The following is a 23,426-nucleotide window of genomic DNA, read 5'->3' as shown; positions in this document are numbered from 1 at the left end:
CCGCACGCCGGTACGATGCTCATCCCGCTCGAAACGGGCAGGGGTGGGGATTGAACCCAGGATCCCTGGGTTCTGCAGCGCGAGCTTTCGCTCCACGTGCTCCGAGCTGGTGTGCGCTAGCCCACTCGGTCTCAGATCCCCCCCACTCCCCGGGAGCACACCATGCCCTGACCGTTCCCCGACTGCGCCAGCAAGGGAAAAGAAGAGGACGGAAAAACACAAACCTTCAAACAAAGCCGTCAAAGCTACTTGCGCGTGCAAGTGGCTGAGACGTGCAACAAACGTAGCAACACTCTACTTGCGCGAGCAAATAGAGTGTTGCTACGGCGCCTCCTTTGCACAAGAGCGCGTGCAAATAAGGCGCAAGACGAAGCCACGTGGCCACATATATTTCTTGCAACAGTGCTATACTCTGTTTCATACTTAGCGTGCAACACTGTCAAAGCTACTGGCGCGAGCCCGTGGCTTCATCTATGGTTTCGTTTGCGCGAGAACACGTGCAAATGATCAACGAGGTCAAGCCCCATGCTCGCGCCAGTAGCTTTGAGAGCCTTGCACACTAAGTATGAAACAGAGTATAGCAGGGCGGGACTGCAGCGTCTCCTTTGTGCTATGTTGTCAAAGCTAGCTTAGCTTCCACAGTGCTCCAACTCCATCACAGATAGTTGCGCGAACGCATGCGAATGAAATGTAATAGACAAAGCCACGTGCTCTCGCAGCAGTGCGGGGCTGCTGCACATTGAAGCTACGCTAGCTTTGACAATATAACACAAGAACAGATAACATAGAACCAAAAAGTTTATGCCACAAGTGTATGAGGCTAGTTCAGCCTGTCCAGTGACCTCAGCTCATCCGAATTATTTTGTTTACACGAGAAATCGCGCACAAAAGACACTTTTCAAAACCACACTCGCACCCGCGCTGATTTGTCAGCACTGGAGATGTTATCTACAAATTCACAACCCAGCAAAACACGTGTTTGTTGCCTTGGTAAGCACACTGTAAAAAAATTTGCACTCTTAAAGGTGCATTTTTGTGTCTATAACTCACCCCCTTGCACCCCTAAGAAAGGGTGCTTCCGAATGACTACACACCCCTTTTCGTGGGTGTTGTGGTTTAAGGTGCACCTTTATCGATAAAGGGTGTCTGCAGCCTGTCACCACCCTTTGATATAAGGGTGTTATCAGGGTGTTAAAAGGGTGCAAATTCTAGGAAGCCTTATAACCCCTATTGAGCCTTATTGATGCATGCCACATATCTGATGGTCATTGTAGGTCTGGAATACTCAAAGACAACTTTCTGCGGCAATGCAATCGGAGCTGTGGGTGGCCGGGATCAATTGGACGCCGGTGGGGAGCGCAGTCATCGGCTGCTATCATATCGCAGCCAATGGCTGCGCTCCGCACCGGCGCCCAGTTGCCACACGCCACCCTCAGCTCCGGCTGCATTGCCACAGAAAGCTATGCTCGAGTATAGTCATTTAAAGAACACACATAGCGGAACAATCACTCGAAAAATTTATTGTTCTTTTAAAACACGTTGGTTTGTGAGCAGATTGCTTATTTGGCAGAAGACTGCAGCTGAACACTGGAGAACTCTGCCACGTAAGAAGAGATGAAGCGCTGTGTTGCGCACCTTGGTTTTGTTACACGAACACCAAAAAATAAATGTTCTACAACGCAGCACAAACTGTGTGCTGCTGTAGCATAGTTGATGTCAAAAAGATAGTACGCCGCCATCATTGCAGCAATGCCTTGCTCAGCATTAATCACACGCAGTAACTGCTGCTTCTCAATGTAAAGGAACAGGTCGTCTGCCTGCTCAACAGAGGTGCCACTGTAAGCAATGCATGGTGTAGACGGTTTCTCCCCTTCCTGCATAGAAAAAGACAATCCGGGGCAGCAGTGTAGAGTCACAGGATCACAATTGTACAGTTTGGAGCAAGCCAGGCCTGCCCACCATGTAGTCTGAAACACTAGCGATATAGACGTTCAAGCAGACAAAAATGTGTCTTTTGTGCATGAAAACATTCGTGGAAGCTTTAGTGAAAAAAATGAAAAAAGCACGGCAATCAAGATACGCCTTGGAAATGCGCGGAGTCACTACAAATGCACGATGACTCGTCATTTTATTGTGAGCTGTCATAGGCTAAAATCGGGGCGTAAACGAAAGCATGTGTCTACAAGCCAGGTTTAAACAAACACAGTAGGTGCGCGAGCAGCAGACACACTTGCACGCCGTATGCCAAAATTATATTGATAACTATAGAGCCCCTTCCCATACAAAAATGGTCTATGGTCGTCTACACTCCCCGGACCGAAACGGACTCTAACTTCTCTTTGGCGTGGCTAAGGTGCAATAGACTCAAAAATAACTGTGGGGCTAGTTGGTTATTCATTACAATATACTCATTCGTTTCTTCCGGGGGGGAAACTTATATGGCAGGCTATCACCCCTTATGGCCCTCTATGGTCGGCCATAGAGATCCATAAAGACAGCTACAGCCAGCTATAGAAAAATCTATGGCCCTGTGTCTAAAGACTGGGAATTAATAAATTTTCTTTACCCGCCTATAGAAAGCTCTTTGGTCACAGGTCTAAAGACTGGGAACCAATAAATTGTCTTTAACCGTCCATAGAAAATCTTATGGCCTTAAGTCTAAAGACTGGGAACCAATAAAATTTCTTTAGACGCCTATAGAAAATTACATGGCCCCGTGTCTAAAGACAGCGACCCAATAAATGCTCTTTTCCCGCCTATGAAAAACTCCTTCGCCTCGAGTTTAAAGACTGGAAAGCAATAAATTGTCTTTAGCGGTCTATAGAAAAATTTATGGCCCCGAGTCTAAAGACTAAGAACCAATACATTTTCTTTCCACGCCTACAGAAAATCACTACCGGCGCTTACTTTTTTTTAGTAAAAACACTCCACGTTAGAAAATTAAATCAATACTAAATTTCTGTCAGGCCGGTGACAAACCATGACCCTAGATATGTTCTCTGCTGTTCCAACGAGTCGTGAAAACCAGTAATATTGTTTGTTTGAAAAACCCATTAAAATACTTGTGCAACAATTAAAATTATTACCCCCGAAAAGTGAAAATAACTTACACTGGCGCCGAACACTGCAATCAAGCAATAGATTGATTGCAATCTTCAGTACCAGTGTACTGCATGTCATCACTGCATTGTCAACGTGATTCATCAAACTTATTAAAAAGATAATTAATACATTTTAGTTAATTAGCCTAATGATCTACATTTGCTTTTTTCAGGGTTTTGAAGTAAGAGATGCGGGCTATTCCAAGAGACAATTCAAATAATGTATTAAGTACGAGTAATATTTGCTCCGCCTCTCAGTGTTTTTGCGACAAATAATGGGTCACCGGCAAAGTCGGATTCAAAAATTAGACTGCCATATATACAGCTAGTGCGAACATAGCGTTTGTAGAGGGGAGGAAGTGGCCGAGTGGGCTAACGCGTCTCAGCTCGGAGCGTGGAGCGAAAGCTTGCGCTGGGAACCTCCTGGGCGCGATCCCCGCCGCCCCCGTCCGTTTCGATCTGGATGAGTTTCGTACCGGCACACGTTCGTGTGATCACTACTGCGTGATGCACGTTAAAAACCCCAGGTTAGCGGTTGTACTGCACTGGCTAAATTTCTCATCTACAGCTAAGAGACCGATTACCCGTTGAGGCGCATCTCCATCAAGGCTGTATAAACATAAAGAGCAAACCAATTTTAGCGTTTGTAGATCTGCGTTGTTGCTGCTGTGTGGGGAAGTGTTCTGCTTGTGTTCTGTGTGTTCAGAGATGTATTTATATCTATACATTGATTTACACATACATATATATATACACATAGATATACATACACCATGTAGCGCTCGCAAGTCGGGGAACTTCAAGTAAATTTTTTTTAGGGTTTGCTGGCTAAAGAGAGCCATAGGGAAAGTCACAGAGAAGTCTTTATCCAACCATTAGAAAAGCTAAAGAGCGCTATGGCTGGACAGCGATAGGGCCATAGACAAAGCTAAAAAGGCCCATAAAGGCGACCTTAAAAAATGCTAAAGACAGCCATAGAAAATTCTTTAGCTAATTGGGCCAAATAGCTAAAGCCGACCATACAAAGAATTTTCTATAGCCGACCATAGGACATTTTTGTATGGGCTTGAATGTAATACATTGACTTTGGCTTTCCCACCCCAGAAAAAAAAAATTAGGCACCTAGTGCTTATAACGATCATGTACAGTCGTAATATGCTTTCTTTAAACGCGAAAGTACCCAGTCATGTACCTCAATGTTCACGCAAAGCGAGATTTTGATTGTACTTTCAGTCACATATTTAGCTCGAATTTTCAGCTCTTTGTGATTTATAGAACATTTTTGTGGAAAAGAGTTTCCTGTTGTTTTTTTTTTACTCAAACCCCGTTTAAACTTTTGCGATACATCTGGTACAGCAAAGAAGGCAAAGAATTTAAGCAACAGGATATGTGCAGTGCTGCTTGACCTAATTGCCGCAACAATTGTTGTCTTATCCACGTGAAAGACGGACCTGTTAGAAAACGTGATCTGTTGTTAAGCTAATGTAACACACAATTATGACAGGATGGTATATCTCCATTTCAATTTCAAGCTTTCAGGATAGCCCTATGTTGCATAAACTTACCAGAGGCACAAACATTGCTTCCATTGCTCTTGGTTGATGAACAAGTGTCGCCAGGAGTTGCAAGGTTCGTACAGCCCGGATGTCTGCAATATGAACACATCACATACTCCTTAATTTTTCTTTCAATATAAACTTTGTGCTGTTTAAGAACCAAAAAGACTGGAAAGTAAGACTAGTCTTTTCTTTACCTAACGCTTTTTCTCATCCTCATCTCGTTTCCGGCCATCCCTTGTTTACTCCTACCCCCCCCCCCCCCCCCATGCAAAGCGTATCTTGTAAATATTTTGCCTAAAACAAGCTGGTTCCTCTCAGACAAATACTGGTAGCAAATTCAGACCTGTTGCATTATAAGCTGCAATATTAAAGCAAGATTTAGAGCACTGTAAGTATAAAAACGACTGCTCGGCAAATTTGGAAATCTTTATAAAGGCAATTCGCCGAGATACACAAGGAGGCGGCGTTACCGTCGCGCTACCATCAAAGCGTGGACAATACAAGGTCACCATACGGCTTTTTAAAACTATTCGCCACAGAATTCTAAGTATTCTGTTGAATATTGTAGTTTGAAGTAATTCTAGTGGGAAATATGTAATTCTTCAGTAAATCACAGCATTATCGAATCAAATGTCCACCACGTGCATTTCCAATTATAAACATCAGCTTCCTCAGCTATTACACCTCCGTCTGCTGTAAAAGCTCGCTGGGCCTCTATTCGGATAAGCTGAACAACTGATTTTGAATGCATCTTTTTCCACAACAATCAGCAAAAAAGTAAAAGAAAGCAGTTACCATTTCTGTCTTTTAGTGGCAGTGTGGTTTCATCTCGAGGTGGATAAGTTCACTAACTCAATTGCTCAGAGAACCTTACAATGGTAATGACGCTTCTGTGCTGATCGGTTTCAGTGAATACACTGCATACCAAGAATGTCTTGGGTCACTGTTGTATCATAGAACACTAATGTGCACTCTGGTGACTCTAAACTTGCACAAAGCAGAATGGAATTCTTAGTAGGCTACAGCAAACACTAGCGACATAACATGGCCGCACTGAATTTTTAACAAGTCTTGATGAACATACGTTTCTTGCGCCTTGCACAAGCTGTCGCCTTGTCAGCCTCCAAGACAGGCATCGTGTCCTTTCTTTTGGCTCCCAAGCGATCCCCGAGGGCTAGGCTCAGGACAATTTGCATCCCTTCCACCACAGCTGCAGCTCCATCTTTCTTGAGTAGCATATTAAAGTCGTGGAAAAACTGAAATATTTTAGAAAACAAAAAGCTTGCAGAATTAAAAAAGATAGAAACACACTTCAAATACAGTATTCGCATGCAGAGCTGGCCGTCGTGGACAGCTATAACTGAAACAAACTTGTAGGGTAAACTTGCAGGGGGACGAAGATAATACCTGAGGGCTTATATATTTGTTTAGAGTAGGTCTCAGCTGTGACAGCAGCGCAGAAAAACCAGTCTTGATAGAAAAGGTAACAAAACGTATTTCTAAATGAATAAAACAATTTCCTAGTAACATTTGAATGATGTTGATTCGAAAACGATTCAGCAGACACCTGAGAATGTGTATTCACAACGTAAGGACATAGATACATACTTCGATTCTGCTAAATTCTTGTCAAATCTTTTTTTTCCTTATTTTATGTTTGGCATGTGCCGAATCTGAACTTTGACAAATAAAACTCACAAATATACTACTGAGGTTATTATAAAGCACTTACTAAATCGGCGTCTCGTAAGTATGGATACTTGGTGACGGCCACAGCAACCGACAGTCTGCTTAATTGTTCCACTCTGGCCTGATGCGTCAGTTCCAGTCTGCAGCGCATTTGCTGATTGTCAGGATTTGGTTTCTTCCACTCTTGGCAAAGCCATGCCTCACGCTGCGCCAGACTACTCGCATCTTCTCCACAAGGAGTCGAACTTTGTGCCTGCGTAGAAAATAAGGTTGTGTTTAGTGAAACTAAAGAAAAAACTATCACACAACTGTAATCTAAAGCACTAACCAAAGTTTGTCCAATGCTGCCACGCTGCAGCTCTTCTGTCGTGGTTCCACTGGAAGTTCTTGGTTTCTTTGCGGTACTGCCATACTTTTCTCTGCTGCTCATTACGCGATCGGTTGACAGTTTCCTCCTTTCATTTTTGAACTTCTGCCTTACAAACATGACCCAAGAATCCTGAAATATCAGATAACTCAATAACTACAGTTCAGTGGTGGCTCTGCGATACAAATGGTTTTCCCTTTCTACCCTCAAAGCTATAATTCAACTCTGACCTGTGACTTTCGTCAAATAGTTGGTTATGTTCCAACGCTGTCAGTCAAGAAAACCAGCATGCAGGATGCGTTTCCCTTTTTTTTTTCTTTTTCCCCTACTTGTGTATAGCACCAAAGTGCAAAACAGTTTATTTCAACCTGTCACAAAGTTAAAAACAGGGCAAGCACTCCTCAGAGAGCACAACTCTAATCCCATGTTTTCAAACACACGTGTTTGCAAACAATGCAGAAAAATTGCACTATTGTTGATGCAAAAAAACAAAACGCAACATGTACAGCAACAGTTTGATATTTTTCTGCAGTTACTTTTTTTTATTTTGACTAAGATTTTGTTACATTACGCCCCTTCCCTAAACAGGTAAAAGTTTTAATTTGCAGCAGATTTTAAGGAAATATTGCACTCTTCCAGCACAAACAAAGGAACATGTTTATGACTAAAAAATCATATTTTTTAGTCATAAACAAAAAAGCTGCCCATTAGGAGCTTGTACTACTATGGAGAATAGACTAAACAGAAAATGCATCTCAACAAGGCACTTACATGGCCACTTCCACAGGTATCTGCCAGCTGTGGGTATTGAGATACGAGTGCCCGCCCCACATTTTGGTAAAACGCTCTGGATGGGTACCTGCAAAAATCATATTTGGCTGCCATTGCAGCACTGGCCTTAACAGGTAGCGACAGCTTCAGAGGTATACGACTTGATGCAAGCTTACTCACAATGTATGCGTTGCCATTTCTTGGAACAAAACGTCGACAATTCTCGTTGTGACATAGGAGCCGAGTGGCTTGCCTTCTGCTGCAGCCGCTTTAAGAAAGTCGAAGTCCGGAAGTACAAATCCTGCCCCATCGTCGTCACCATGACTGAATAGGAAAGGGTTAAAAAAAGGGACTGTCTATTTATTTCGATTACCTTCAGGGCAAGAGGTTATACAGAGGGGAGTGGGAGTATGTGAGATTAATTTTGACGCTCCGAAACGAGGTGCCGTCGTTTATAGTGACGATATTCTCTGGAAAGCAGTTGTATCTCAATTGCGTCGCCAAGGGCGTGATAAGTGCAGGCCGTTGAGCATACCTTGGTGTAATTTTGAAATGCCGCTCCTGGCTGGTTCCTGGAGTGTTTTCATCAACTGAGCTTCCCTGCAAATACGTGAATTAACAAGAAAAACACAATTTATCAGGCGTACGAGGACAATTTGACGATTATACAGGTTCTTCAAAGTTATAAACAAAAAATAAATATATTTAGTTTCTTGTTACCATGAAAATACATTTAGAAAAATCTGCTCATCAGCTCCAATAACACTTTTCAGCAAAACATAACAAGTGTAGAAAAGAGGAATGCACTGGGTTATTGATTCTGTCTCACTCATTTTGCAAGGGGAAACGGGCAAACTAATTTCTCATTGATACAATGGACAAGTTGAGTAAAGTAGAGATGTTTCTTTAGAATGAATGTCACAGCAGCTAGTAATAAGAAGGCACAAGTGAATGTCCTTACTTTTACAGGATTCAATTAGGTTGGAAAGGTTAAGAGAAAGTATAATACACATTGTAATGTTGCAAGATGTGGCACTGACCTCTCCACTTGGAGTTTCACCGCCATGTGCTGTCTTCACGACACGAAGAAGGGCCATGTCATGAATTTTGTCCTCGTCAGGTATGTCCACATACTCGTTAAAATCTTTGTCGAGCACCTGTCCAAAACGTAAGCAGTAGACTTAGAATTGCAGCGTTAGCAAAGAGCCACAACAGTCTATTCGAAACTGTGTTAGCTCTGGTAATAGCTGAAAATGTCCAATGATGCTGTCACTAATCTCCGGAGTATCGTCGCAGTCATCCCTTTATTTCGCATGGAAAATTAAGAGAGCACAAAAAGTTAGTGCGCAAACCAGCAGGTGAAGGTTAACCATAATTACTGCAAAACCCCGGTAAGGTTTTCTGTTGTGCTGTCCTTCAATTTTCCCGATCTCCGGGTTTTAGTAATGATATTAAGAGAGCACCACACGTTTTGCAAGCCGGATTACAAAGGCAACTTGGCGAAGCTCCAGCATACCATAAGTTGTTGTGATTCGCCACTGATCATTGCAAATTAAAACGTCAAACTTGGAGCATCATTTCGTATGCCTCATTGCATGCGGGAGGGAACGCACTGACGTGAAGCGTTCACAACGCGTGTGAACGACTAGATATAGCAGCAACAGAACGAGAGCAGGCAAGATTCACAAATTCCTGCACAAGCCAGTGATCGCGATCTCAACATAGGTCACTTAGGTCTTGATTAATTCAATGTTGAGATTGATTTTTTCCTTACATATAGGACGTATTCACTGGCGGCAATCGATGTGGTCACTGGTGTCGAACACCTGCAGCTAGCTCTCACAAGCATAATTTCGCACCATCAAAACTGCCTTTCTTGGCTGACAAGAAGTTGCTTTACCCACGGCTCGTACAGATGACGACACAGGACGGGAATCGGGTCCAAGCCATTGGCGACAATACGTTATAGAAATTAAAAAAGAGTAAAGCTATGCGCACTCCGGAGTGCGCTTCGGACGAAATGGCTATACGCACTAAGCCGAGAGCTCATGCCCCTCGGGCCAACCTTTTCGAACGGCGCGTGTATCACTGGGGAGCTCGTTAACACAGCCCACCGCCTGCGTTCACGCCGCTTCGCGGCGACAGTATCGGCTACTAATTACAAAATTTAACCAGTACACGCAGCTTCGCGGCGTCCAGCCGGCAACCCAAGCCCCGCTGTCCCCGATCTCACCTCTGGAAAAGTTTCGTCGACAACATTCGGTTGTTTTAGTGCTCATCGCGAAAAAGAATGTCGTAAATATCGTCGAATGCCTCGACAAAACAAAATGTTCGAGAAAAAAAGAAAAAAAACAAAAGTAAGCCCACCGAGTATCAAACCCGCCTCCCATTACGTAGAAAGCGGACGTTTTAACATATGCTATGCCCCCGATAAGAAAACTCGTTCTGACCATTCGTTTTATTCGAATTTAGCGGAGTGCGTATAGCCATTTCGTCTGAAGTGCACTCCGGAGTGCGTATAGCTTTACTCATTCAAAAATACACACTATCACAGGTCACAAGAAATCAGCATTAAGAAACCTATGTATGCACTGGCAGTGTTCGAATTTTTTTCAAATATGTTCACATTACCTGAAATCTGTCGCTTTCGAAGTTTATCTCTGAAGCCAGGAGACTGCAGGTTGCTCGCGGACGCCTTTATACCACGTAGGTTCGCTTCTTCAAGTGTCAACTTACGACGTGCACCATTAGTGCCCACTGTTAGGAGGCACGTAACCGACATTTCGGTATCTGAAGGCGCCGAACTTCGGCTACCTTATGAGCTAATTGTTGCTTATTGCTACCCAACGCAACGTTCGAATCGCGAACCACGATGCTATGTCCTTATTGCGACCCAACACAACACGCAACGTTCGAATCGCGAACCACGATGCTAATGCGACACCCGGATGTAAATACGGCTACAGCCGGCCACTTTCGTAAAAGTTGCTTAAGGTGGTGCTTCGTTAATAACAAAATTAAATTTGGTCAAAATGTAACAAAAAGTTCATCACAATATAAAACATATTTATCTAAATAATTACTATGTTCGTAAAAACGGTAAAAGACAGAAAAAAAATAATTCGAAACTACGACGTGGCCAGGTTCAGCATAACCAGAGTTAGTTGCGGTTTCGCTTCTTTTTTTTTTTTCTGCCACTGAGCTCCAGCGGCGCTACCGGCGCCCCCCCCCCCCCCCCCCCCCCCTCCACGCCGCGCGGCCTTCGCCAAAGGATTTGCTGGGAGACGTCAGATGAGATCGCACAAATCGAGCGAGCGTGACCCGTGCTTTGAGGCCGCCTTACAACTGATGTCAGCACATTTCTGCTGGTAAGTAAAAGCGAGTTGCACTTCAACAGTTAAATTTGGAACAATATACCCGTGAGCGTATCTTAACCGGGGGAAACAGCGCCCTCGCCAAACCCAGAAACCGGAAGAAAAACAAAAAGATATACAGGGTATTCCAAGGTAATGGCGGAACTTCCTGGGGCCGAGACAACTTTCGGTTGACCATCTTGATGTGTATGTCTGAACGAGCAGGAAGGAGCAGCGCAATTTTCTAAGTTTTTCTCAGCGGAAAATTGCAAAAGGTATGTCGAAAACCGGACGTCAGGTAGATCGGTGTGTATTTCTGAAGCATACGGGTCCAAGAAAAAAAACATCGCATCTTGTTTTATTTCACCTCCCTGGCGAAAGTGACGTAACCCTACCTGAAGGCGCAGTGGAAGCTTGCGTACACGTGAGACATTCAATGAAGTGTCCACGAATCAACCGAGGCATCGGCATGTAATTGTTTCGTGTTTTTCGTGCACGGGAGAGCGTGTGCGAGAACAGTATCGACTTAAATGTAAACATTTCGGCGGAACTCCGCCTGGTTAGGAAAGTAATAAGAAAAAGTACAACGTAGACTCTAACCAATTTCTTCAATGTGCCCGACGTTTCGAAGCCAGCTCGGCTCCTTGTTCACGGGTGACTGTATATGGGCCCAAAGGTAGCAACCATTCAATTCAATTTACGGTTGAACATGAGTCTAACGGGTGCCTTCCATTTCTGGATGTGGCAGTGGAAAAAACAGGGAACCATTTATCCTTCCAAGTATACAGGAAAGCAACGCACACCGGTCGCTACCTAAACTCCACGTCAGACCACCCTACAACTCACAAATCCTCTGTAGTGTCGGCGCTCTTTCGACGCGCCCTCACGGTCTGCTCAACAAAGAAGTCACTTAAGATGGAAGTCGATATTATAAAGCGAGACCTTCGGAAAAACAACTACCCCACGAGATTTGTCAACAAAATATACAAACAACTTCGTCACCCTCCTACATCCAAGAACAAAAACACCTCCAGCCGCATGTGCGTCCCGTACCTCCATGGCACGAGCGAGGTCCTAGCCCGCGTTTTGAGACCGTACGGCATTGCAGTTACGCATAAACCTGTCTCAACTCTGGGCCATTTTCTTCCTCTTCCAAAGGATCGTCCACCAAAAGAAAAAGCTCAAGGCCTGATTTACCAAATTCCTTGTGCCGAATACGACGCCTCTTATGTGGGGGAAACAAAGAACTTTCCCGAACGTCTGCGTAGACATAAGTATGACGTAAAGAAGAATGACATCCAAGGCAGCGCGCTGGCGGAACATGCTCAGAAGACCGGCCACGCCATTGGCTTTGACTGCAGCTCCATCCTCGACACAGAAAGAAACTGGAGAAAGCGGCTCTTAATAGAATCTTGGCACATACAAAATACAAGCAACAACCTGAACCGATCCACCGGAACGCTTCCAAGCAGCTACATACACGGACTAAAATGCGCCACACACAGAAACAGAAGAAGAAAACAAAGCTAAGAGAGAAGAGAAGAAAACGACGACAGGTTGCTACCTTTGGGCCCATATACAGTCACCCGTGAACAAGGAGCCGAGCTGGCTTCGAAACGTCGGGCACATTGAAGAAATTGGTTAGAGTCTACGTTGTACTTTTTCTGAGAACAGTATCGCTTCATCAACTGCGCGGCGTCGCCTTGAGTGTTCGAGCTGGCCAAAGCGAAACTACGCCCTGTTGGACGTAGTTGAAGGTGGGTGCGAAAGATTCTGCCAATGGTGCTCGGTCGTGCCTGGAAAAAAAGTGAGGGGTGCGTTTTCGACGACGTGTAGAGATACGTGATTGGGAAAAAGCCGTGCAGCGTATAGTACAATTGTGCCGCTCGTTCCCCGCAAAATGCAAGCGGCTTGTTTTCGAAGACGCGTGGAGATCTCGTAATTCTGGCAACGTCGGCGTACCACGGCGATCTCGATATTCACGCGGATACAGGTGCAGACGCGGACGTCAGTTTTGGATTCTATAACTATAGTTTTGCGTCCAACTTGTTACGATCACGCGGGACATATTGTCACGAATGACAAGTGGTGAGGAGGCGAATAATTGAATAAACTGAACGCTTAATGGTGTGAACTTTTGCACAAAACAAAAGAGGGCAGGTTAGCGTTGCAGGCGTCGATGTCGGCGAAACGGCAGGATCGAGCGCATGGGGCGAAAGCTGACTCCGGCTTGCCACGCGGGGCAACTTTTGTAGCCGCGTGCGTTTCTGGAACATTCGGCTTAGAACGTTCGGCGCGTAGAACATTCGTAACTCGATCAGACGAGGATGTTCTAAAATTTGTGAGAACGCCAAACAGAAAGAATAAATAAAAGAACATTCCAGTTCCTTGAATCGAACCCAGATCCTCCGCTCGACAGCCCAGCAAGGTAAGCACTCGGCACGTACGCGCTCGCTCTGCGACGAGCGTGGCAATATCGCATTTGTTCGAACTGTTCTGTTTGGGCGCACACAGGCACACACACAAGCGCAATTATGTTCGACGACATGGAATTTGTTCAGGGCTCACATAAAGCGTTTGTTCACAAGTTCACATGCACACGAAAAGTAAAGTCATCAAATAATTTTGCTCTGATATAAAAAAATGGTAAAAACTTATTTTATCTATTAAGAATTTTATGCAGTGCCAAGTTTGCCTGTGTTATGAAAACCTACGTTAAGACTAAAATAAAAAAGTTGGATCTGGGCGTATACACTAATTAATCTTCCAACTAATCTTTATTTTCCTAAGAACTCAAGTGTGATTCGATCGATCATGTATCTTCGATGTCCGGAAGAGTCGGATGTGTGTATCTCTATTTCAAAATGAAGCGATCCTTGTGAGCGTGAAATTGATGCTCGCGTGACAGAGACTGTTCGCGCTCGACGGCCGCGGCTTGCTGCATCTTTTATTTCACAGAGATCTGCCATAGCAAAGTTTCCCAGTTAATAGACATTACAGCACTTGAAGAAGCCAATGAGAGCGGAAAACGTAAAAACAAAATACTGATTTAATTGCGGAAAACACGAAACATAGTGGTGATGTTTCCCTTTGAAAGCATGCAAACAAAACCTGAACCGAAAGTTGTCTCGGCCCCCTGTCATGGCGGCCGGAAGTGGCGAGATTACCATGTATGTATTTTGGGTTCACAAGCTATTTTACAGGATTTGGACGTAAATGGAAGCTTGTGCGTGTTGGTAAGGCATGATTGCTAAACGTACAGTGCCAAAATACTAGGAGAGAAGTACGCACAATTTACTGACTTTTGCAAGGAGTTGTAAGTCAGTGAATGTCTGTTCCCATTCTGTCCGGCCTTTTGGCGCTGTGCGTATAATAAGACACAAAATGCAGCTTTGTTGCGAGTACAAAATTTATATTTATTTAAGGTACATCATATCAACAATTTGTATAATGTTGAGGTGCGAAGCAATCAGTATTATGTTTTAAGAAGCCATGTGTTAATTTTAAAGCCAGTGTTTACGAAGTAAAAGCTAAAAGTTTGTTTCGAAAACCATACTGATGCGCAACTACTACTGTGTTTGTTATAGGGTGACGAGAAGTAGGGACACCTGGAGTGCTGTGGGTTTTTATTAACGTCGCTAGTTGCTATCTCGTGGATCAGGAGAGGAGTCGGCAAGAAAAAACTATGTCTGACAAATAAGATGAGGCGATGATGGCTGCTGTTCTTCAAGCCATGAGATTACGTAAACTAACGCCCATTTATAAGTGTTGAAAACTTATTTACCCAGTTGTTATTTGTGCTTTACTAGGAACTTTTTTCCTATAACTTTATTTTAACCATGGTTAAATTAGCTGTGTTTAGGGCAAACCGACCTATATGGTCATTACATACAAGGATAATTTTCTGAAGATATTAACAGGTTAGTATATTAGGATAACTTTTTTATCGCAAATTTAAAAAAAGGCTGAGATTGTCACCGAAAAGTTGCTCTATTGTTTGAACAAAGAGTTTTTGCTTTACAGATGCCTGGAATCCGTTTCCTTCAGTGCCACAAGTGCAAGAAAAGAGAGGTCACATTGAGGTCCTTATTTAGGCACCTTCATGCGGAGCACGGACACGAAAGAAACTGGCTGTGTGGCCTTCAAGGGTGCTTAAAGACATATGTCACATATGGAGCATACCGGAAGCACGTTTCGAGGTATCATGCGAAAATCCTTGAGGAAAACAACATTCAGTACAACACTGAAGGAAGCGAGGAGTCGGAGCATGGTGTTGCATCCACCAGGAGGGAGCAACTCAACAGCCTTCCAGTTATGCCGTTCAGTGCGAATGCCGATATTTCACAAGACATGGAGACCAGTGTGCCTGACTCACCTCGCGATGGGCCAGACTTGTTCAAGCAATTTGCTCTCTTGCAGCTGAAGTGGAAAAAGGGAAAGCGCTTGCCAAGTTCTACCTTGCAAGATATATCCACTGATGTTTTGTATCTGCAGAGCATGTTTGAGCTTTCCCTTTCTCCTTCGCAACTGGTAAGGAATAATGTGAAATCATGTGTTGAGTGTAAGCTTGAAAAGCTACTAAATGAGCATGAACGAGAAATGTATTGGAAGTTCTGCCTGCCTTTTGTAGAGCCAGAAAGTATTTGCATTGGTAGAGACTCAAGAGGAAAAAAAGAGACTTTCAGCTATATTTCTGTGACAAAAGTCCTAGAGAACTCACTGCAAAACCTTTCTGGCAATGTCGGGTGTTCACATTCACCAAGGTCAGATGAGTACCTTGTTGATGTCTTTGACGGAACAGCTTTTCAAGATCATGCATACTTTCGGGGTGATAATAGACAGCTGTGCATTCAACTTTACACCGACGAATTTGAGGTCTGTGATGCCCTGGCAAGCAGACTAGGAAAGCAGAAACTGATGGCAGTGTATTACACAGTACTGAATGCTCCTCTTGACTCTAGATCGAAGCTTTCCTCCATCCACTTGGCAGTGCTAGCAAAAGAAAAACTTGTAGCAAAGTATGGCTTAAAGAGAATACTTGAACCCCTTGTAAATGATGTGGCGCTGTTAGAAACAGTAGGCGTTACTGTTAACGGAGAACTTCTCAAAGGGTCCGTGTTCTTCGTTACAGGGGATAATCTTTCTTTGCACCGATTAGGCGGTTTCAGGTGCAGCTTCAGTCATGGTAGGATATGCCGATACTGCATGGCCTTACATCAGGAGATAGGAACAAAGCACCGACCGTCTGACTTTCAGGAGCGAACACCATCTCTCCACAACCACTACCTCAGCTTGCTATCTCGTGGTGTCAGCTGCTTGCCTTTGTATGGCGTGCGCAGTGAATGTGCTGTCACATTTTCTGGCTTTGAGCCTACACAACACCTTCCGCCTGACGTCATGCACGATCTACACAAGGGAGTTATACCACTGTTGCTAAAGGAGGTTATTTCCTTTTTTGTCAAGGATGGCACTTTTACTTTGGAATTGTTAAACACTGCCATTGTGACGTATAAATACAGTGAGGATGATAAGCGTAATAAGCCGGAACTGGTGTCAACTAGTATGTTGCAAAAAAAAGGAACTATCAAAGGGAGTGCTTCGCAGCTGTACTGCTTATTTCGGTACTTGCCTTTTTATGTGGGGGAGTGCATACCAAGGGGCCAAAAGGTGTGGGAGTTGTACCTTTTGTTCAGAAAGGTAGTAGACATAATCATGAGCAAGCGAGTAACAGTAGACTATATTGCATACCTCGAACGCCTGATCACATGCTTCTCCGTAGACTTCAAAGATGTGTTTCCAGCTGTTCGTGTACCTTGCAAATTACACTTCCTGATTCATTACCCTAGGTACATGCTCATATATGGGCCACTTGTTCGGATTTGGTCGATGCGCTATGAGGGCAAGCATCAATACTTTAAGGACTTAGCCAGAAAGCTTAAAAACTTCAAGAATATCGTGTCCACTTTGGCAAATCGTCATCAAGCTTATGAGATGTATCTGCAGTGTTGTGAAACCGGCGATATGAACATGACCACCAGGGGATGCAAGCCCTTACTGTATGAGCATCTTCCTTTCGTTGTAAAGAATTTCATATGTGCAAATGCGATGAGCACTGAAAACATCTTTTCTTTGGTGTCGGCTGATATTGGCGGCTCTGCACATGCAGTTGGCAGTGTTAAAGTGATCGACTTATCTTCCGACCAGCCAACTTTTGTCATGGTCACTGGTATTTTTTCAGTGAGCCGGCATGTCTTGCTCCAGGTAGAGAAGCTTGAGACAATAGAATTTGATGAACATTTTCATGCATACGTGATCAGGAAAACTTCAGAAACTAGCATTTTGACTGATGTATCAAGCCACCAGACAGACGCACTGGCCATTCATGTTTTAGGAACCAGGATCCTTGTTTCTGTACGCCATGCTCTGATATAGATTTCACATCCCAGAAACTGCTCAGTGTACATTATTTGAACTTTTTCTTGTGTTTCTTGTTGCAATGAATAAAAGTAGTTTGAAGTGTTGGCTTCCTGCCTTGCAACGTTGTGTTGTTTGTGAGATGTACAGTCATGATCTCGCTTAGCGTGAACTTGGAAGCATATAGCCGGGCGTACCCATGTTCATGGTAAGCGAGATCATGACTGTACTCTTCAAGGGAATACCCCCTTTTAAATTTATATATTAACATGAAAGTGTGTCTGCTTTTCAACATATTAGTCAACGCACAGAAAAAAAAAAACTTATTTGCAAAAGGAAATGGAGTGATCTGCAATAACAAAATGTGGCTTGCTTTGCTAAGCGCGAGTTGAATGCATGCATTCACTAATAGAATTCAAAAACCTATAGGGGTATCCCAGATTGTAAGCACGGATGAAACCAACTGTTAGCAGTAGGGCTGGGCGTCGATTAAAAATTTTAACCCGATTAATCTCCACCCTTTAATTGATTAATTCGATTAATTGGTCTCGTTCATTTCTATGCATAATAATATTGATTAAAAAAATTGCATCTACGTTTTTTGCTGAATATGTGTTAAACGACGCAATTATTTTACTTATGAATCAACTTCGATATACAGTTGAGAACAGTTAAAAAACACTCACGCTCACGCATTATTACTTCAGCTCCATGAGGCAAAAATGTTCGCTGATATTCTCCGAGGAGGGCGACCTCCTTTTATTGCTCACAGTAGTCTCTGCTGCGCTAAACGGACACTCGCACGGCGTTGAAGTCGCTGGGAAATGTGTAACCTTCTGCACATGTCTGAAATTACAAATCTCCCCCTTACAGTTTACCTTAAGTTAATACTTCACCTAAATTTTCCACTTCATGTTGGTGTGCTCGTTCATGTCTGCATAGTGAAAACGTTTCATTTTTATTTAATTTTGGTTCGTCAAAATTTTACCGATTAACCGGTTAAACAATTTAATTGCAATTAAAGCATTAATCGATTAATCGGTAGATTAATCGATCGATTGCCCAGCCCTAGTTAGCAGTCGTGCTGAGATAGCGTCACTATTGTTTAACTGAGGATAACTAATTAACTAGATCGAATTACTGAGTCATTAAAGACCTCATGAGTGACATGGAAAGTTGTAGAGCGCTATGAGAAACCTCACATTATGATGTTTCCAACAAGGTGTGCTTTGCATGGTTTTGTTTACATGGCAAGAAAGGACGTCCACGAAGCGCGTCCCAGTGGGCCACGATTTGAAAGCGCGTGGTCACGTGTTTTCTCAGTTTTCGTGGGCGTTTCGTTCTTCCATTGTGAACTGAAGTACGGAAAGCCCACTCTGCTGGCAAGCACCGCAATCTGGTGTTTCTCATGCTGCTCTACATCTTTCTAAGTCTCAAGTGGGCTCTTTTATCAATAAGTAAAAAGTTTAATTATTTTTACATAATTAGTTAGCCACAATAAAACAAATGGTGACGCCATCTCAGCACGACTGCTTACCCGATTGGTTTCATCCACCTAAAGGGTACTTAGACGTTCTCTTCAAATTTGCTGCATGCTACCTGAGACGCCCGGTGTGTGCATGTCACACTTGGTTCACAGAGCTTAAAAATCAGCATGCGCGGCAGCAAGGTGAAGAAATTTCGGTAAGCATGTGCTGATACACTTATGAGTCCCTCTTTATTTTTCTTAATTAACAAGCCATACGCTTAATAACAAGCGCGTACTATATGTGTGCATCGCTCGCGAGCCTGTCCATGCAAAGATTAGTCTGAAATCTGCCACTTAAAAATAAGTGGGAACTGCATGAGCTCTATAGGATAGGGTGCTGCGAATATATCTATAAATGCACCCATACATCCTACTAATCTTCAACACCTTTGCACCTACGCACCTTTAAAAGGTGCATGGGTGTTTTAAGGGCTTTCAGGCGATGGCTACACACATTTTCAAAAAACATACAAAACAAAAGGGTGTAGAAAGGGTGTCCTCAGCAAAAAAGTACCCTTGAGGGTGCAAATTTTTTTACAGTGCATGGACACGAACAGAGAGAATGGCACCACCTATGCACGTGCATATGTTCGCCGCGTTGGAAAGTGCAAAGCACCTGCCATGGGCGCGAACGCTAAAATGGGGATGGCGCGTCCCTTGATCGCATACCGGGGCAACGAATACGCACATACTATAGTGTAAAGCTGCTCTTTGGGTGATACAGCGTGACAGCCCAATTCCGATTTAGGCAAGGACAGGTCCCGCTGTACCGTATAAACGAAAGGATGCATCAGGAGAGGGTGCTGACGCTGAAGGTTTTAGTTTGCCTGTGACAGGTAAGCGGTACTATGAACATAGTATCTACAATAATATATACATTATAAATATAGAAATATTCTAAACAAATATATTACATGTGCATGCCAAACGGTGTGCGAACTGCAAGGAAAAGAAATGTGCACGGTGTATACAAAATAATAAAAAATGAGTGATCTGTTATCTAAATCTAAAGTTGACAAAACTCAAAACAATTTGGGGCCAGAGGATTATGGTCACTACTATACTCCGTCTCACAAATGTCTGCAGTAAAGACGGCACACGCGTGTGACCATAGCTCAGCAGAATCTCGTGCGTCAAAGACACTTCAAAACCTCGCGCTCGTGATCGCAAAGATCAGCACTGCAGATCTTTTTGGGATTAAGTTCAGGCTGTGTAGTCTGTAAATACATCTGACCGCCGCCGTCATGTACCTATGTACATTACGTATTTTACTACAACACTGTAATGTACCAATTCTTTCATGATGAAGCACGTGCCAAATTACTCCAGCATCAAGTAGCATGGCAACGTATACGGTACACACGCTGAACGCACTCGCCTTATCAGTATAGGCAGTATAGGGTATTCACTGGACGCCATGTTTGAGGGCGATATCTAGAGCGCATGCTCAGAAAGAGCTCACATTAATAGGCTGATAAGACCGGCAATCTTGATGGTGCGGAGTGCACGTATCAAAATAACTGTGGAAGCTCGCCGTCAGCACGCGCTCAGCAGTCGCGCACATAGCTATGGCCGCCAGTGATTACTCCCCATAACACGTTCCAGATAGTAAATAATCATAATAAAACGTTGATGAGTTCTTGTCCAAAGTGCCATTTGTATTAGGTTTCTGCTTTAGCTGAAGTGTGTGTGATTCGTGACGGCCTTGCATATCTTCAACTAATCTCAAATGTTTTACCAAAATGAAAAAAAAAAGAAAAAAGTTGCTTTTACGCAAGACAGGGTAAGGGGTAGAATGGGAGGAGAGGGAGTGGAATTCGGGGCGCCTTGGCACGGCCCAAAAGTGGTGCATGGCCGTGTGAAAACCATATAAATGCATTCCATCAAAGTATAGCAAACAACAAATATTGTTTTCATTGGAGACTCCTGTTTTTCCCCGAAGAACTATTTAGACAATTTTCCTGTTTTGAAAAATGAGTCACGCAAGCGTATTTTAAATTTTTGTTACAGACGAAAGCTTCTGTAATACTGCAAAATCGATTATATTTACCGGAGAGGTGCGCCTTTAGCCGATGGCCCCTCGTATAAGCCGCAAAAAATTGCTGGCACTGCGTTGTGATATTGTATAATATATATATATATATATATATATATATATATATATATATATATATATATATATATATATATATATATACGTATATCTATGTACGTGTGCTGCATTGTATAGTAGAATTTGTGCCAACTTCCGCAGATAACAAAAGCAAATATTTCTTAATTGACCGAAATTCGTCATCTTCACGTTTCTAGAAAGCGTAAAAGGGTTGTAAGTTCTCTTTAGACGCGTTGGTTTTCGGTGAAAATGAGTGCATACTGTTGACATAGAGCATAGCATACGCTACGAGTAATCCCAGTCAATCCAGCTGCGGCCCATCGTAAGGTCAAACGGAGTAGACTAATTTTGGGACGACGGACATGTCGTTTTGTTCAGCTAGCCGGCGATTGGACAAGAGTCAGAAATGGGCAGATATATATATAAAGTCGATGCTGCCGTTAGCCACTCCGGTCTCAATAAGTTAAGGGCGCGCGGAGGGTAACAACAACATACCCTACAACTACAACAAAAAAATTATATACAAGGAAAGATTACCTAAATAATTGGTGAATTTGGGCCTATCTTAAAAACCCGGACGATAAATATTTTCTAACTGGTTAGTTTAAAACGTTTGTTCTATATGAATGTATATTTAAGCTCGAAAAATATACGAGGGCCCTTTTTCGACACCCGAAGTATACCTAACAATTACCGCGATATCGGATGATTGATGCACTGAAAATAAAATCCGACATGAAATTTCAGTTTTTTGTGCCCTTTTTTCAGCGTTTGGATTCTGCAAGTATGATAAAGTTAGAAACAAAAGCGTCTTATGCATTATCCACACCAGCGATTACGTCGAGTCTGCATTATTTAAAACGAAGAAAAACGTTCCATGGTTCCCTTGGGCATACTTTCCCCGTCGCGCCGGAGAGAAGCACGACTACGCGGTGCACGGCCGCTGTATGGGAGCTTTTTGAGTTTCTTGATTACCAAACTCACCAACTCAGGCAAAAAACATTAAAAAAACAAAACAAATGAATTGCAGTTACACGCACACTTTTTTTTTTTTTTTTTTTATTTAACAGCGGGATTGGGACAATAACGGAGGAGCCCCTCTCCCTGCTACTTTCCCGCAGTGCTTGCCTGCTAAGGGAGAAGCTCCCTTGTAACTATGCAGGCACGTAGGGTTGGCAATCGGGTCAGCTAAACACGAAAAAACGGGACACAAAGGAAATGACTGGACAAATGGACCGCTGTTTGTCCAGTTCTTTCCTTCGTGTCCCGTTTTTCCGTGTTCAGATGACCCGATTGCCAACAGTATGTACCAACTAAAACCCATAGCACGAAGGGTGTCCGGTTTTATTTTCCTCCCCGACTTAGGTCAGTGTTAATTTTATTGAGGACGACAAGTGTGTAAAATCAGCGAAATATAATTACCTAATTAAGCAACGAAGTAGGAAACGGTGCAAAACTGCATAACTAAATTTGGAAAATGTTTTGATCGCTTTAGCCTTTGCACACTATCAAATAGGCGGCATTGTGAGAACTTGTATCTTGCCTAGTACTTGCCGATAGAGAAATAAAGGCTGAATTAACACTGGTGGAAAGCCATACTTAAAAAAAAAAGGAAAAGTGCAATATTTGTATCCAATTTTTTTTAAAACTCGATCTCGAGTTGGCCATTTCACCTTTTCTATTTTCATAGATACAATAGTAAGGGTGCAGGCGAGCTGGTGGATGTTAACCATGTTGAATATACCTGAGACTGGGGTAGAAAAACATAAAAGTCTTTTATGTTTTTCTACCCCAGTCTCAGGTATATTCAACATGGTTTCTATTTTCATCCGTTTTCCTTTTAAGTACCTAATAGCCTAGGCATGTGCTGTGAAGCCAAAGCTATATGTATTTTGATTTTTTTAAACATACATCTGCTAATAAAAGAAGCTGCAGGTACTCTAACCAACTGTGTTTATATTGCCCAACGTTTTGTGGCCTGCTTGTTCACGGGCAATTTATTTGGCTGGGAGTTTGTATTTCTACCCTCCTTGTCGCTGCCATTTAAATCATTCTCCTCGTTTTGTTGCACCCTAAAGCCCGTGGATATAACTGCTTGGGATGGTACCGATCGACCTGTTCTGGTTGTTCTTTGTATGCTGAATAAGCTACAACTATAAAAAGTTGTTTTTTCAGTTCATCTCGAACCTGGAAAAAATTACTCTTGAGTCATGACATATTCAGCATACAAAGAACCCGAACCTTCCCAAGCAGTTATATTCACGGGCTTCTAAGTGTCACAAAAAGGAGAGATTTAAAGGCAGCGACAAGGAGAAGAGAAAGACAAACTCCCAGCCAAATAAGTCACCCGTGAACAAGTAGGCCGCGAAATGCTGGGCTATTTGAACACAGCTGGTTAGCATACCTGCAGCTTTTTATTAATACTCACCTAACCAGGCACAATTTTGCCAAAATGTTTACTTTTCAAGCATACATCTGTTGAACATAACTATTGTTATTATACTGGAACATGAAAACCTTAGTCCTCCCAG

The 23,426-nt window shown here is 43.1% G+C and overlaps 2 protein-coding genes and 1 long non-coding RNA gene across 3 annotated transcripts; 1 reads left to right on the top strand and 2 right to left on the bottom strand.

The window, feature by feature from the left end:
• Window positions 1-1,516: 1,516 nt before the first annotated feature.
• LOC115332563 lies at window positions 1,517-6,004 on the bottom strand. Its single transcript, XM_029994982.4, has 3 exons — window positions 5,745-6,004; window positions 4,667-4,749; window positions 1,517-1,874 (listed from the first exon to the last, which is right to left on the bottom strand). Exons 1-3 carry the CDS (start codon window positions 5,989-5,991, stop codon window positions 1,560-1,562), a joined length of 645 nt encoding a protein of 214 aa, XP_029850842.3. The 5' UTR covers window positions 5,992-6,004; the 3' UTR covers window positions 1,517-1,559.
• Window positions 6,005-7,747: 1,743 nt separating this feature from the next.
• On the bottom strand, window positions 7,748-8,605 carry LOC115310761. Its single transcript, XR_005716204.3, has 3 exons — window positions 8,528-8,605; window positions 8,023-8,087; window positions 7,748-7,811 (listed from the first exon to the last, which is right to left on the bottom strand). It is a non-coding gene; the product is annotated as an uncharacterized LOC115310761 (long non-coding RNA).
• Window positions 8,606-10,766: 2,161 nt separating this feature from the next.
• LOC115332562 lies at window positions 10,767-17,358 on the top strand. Its single transcript, XM_029994981.4, has 3 exons — window positions 10,767-10,855; window positions 14,428-14,512; window positions 14,864-17,358. Exon 3 carries the CDS (start codon window positions 14,864-14,866, stop codon window positions 17,270-17,272), a length of 2,409 nt encoding a protein of 802 aa, XP_029850841.3. The 5' UTR covers window positions 10,767-10,855; window positions 14,428-14,512; the 3' UTR covers window positions 17,273-17,358.
• The last annotated feature ends 6,068 nt before the right edge of the window (window positions 17,359-23,426 follow it).

Source organism: Ixodes scapularis, unplaced genomic scaffold, assembly GCF_016920785.2.
Source record: "Ixodes scapularis isolate PalLabHiFi unplaced genomic scaffold, ASM1692078v2 PGA_scaffold3__209_contigs__length_174095766, whole genome shotgun sequence".
Classification (NCBI taxonomy): Eukaryota; Metazoa; Arthropoda; class Arachnida; order Ixodida; family Ixodidae; genus Ixodes; species Ixodes scapularis.
Note: the sequence above shows the minus strand (reverse complement) of the source record. Positions and strands in the feature narration are given on the sequence as shown.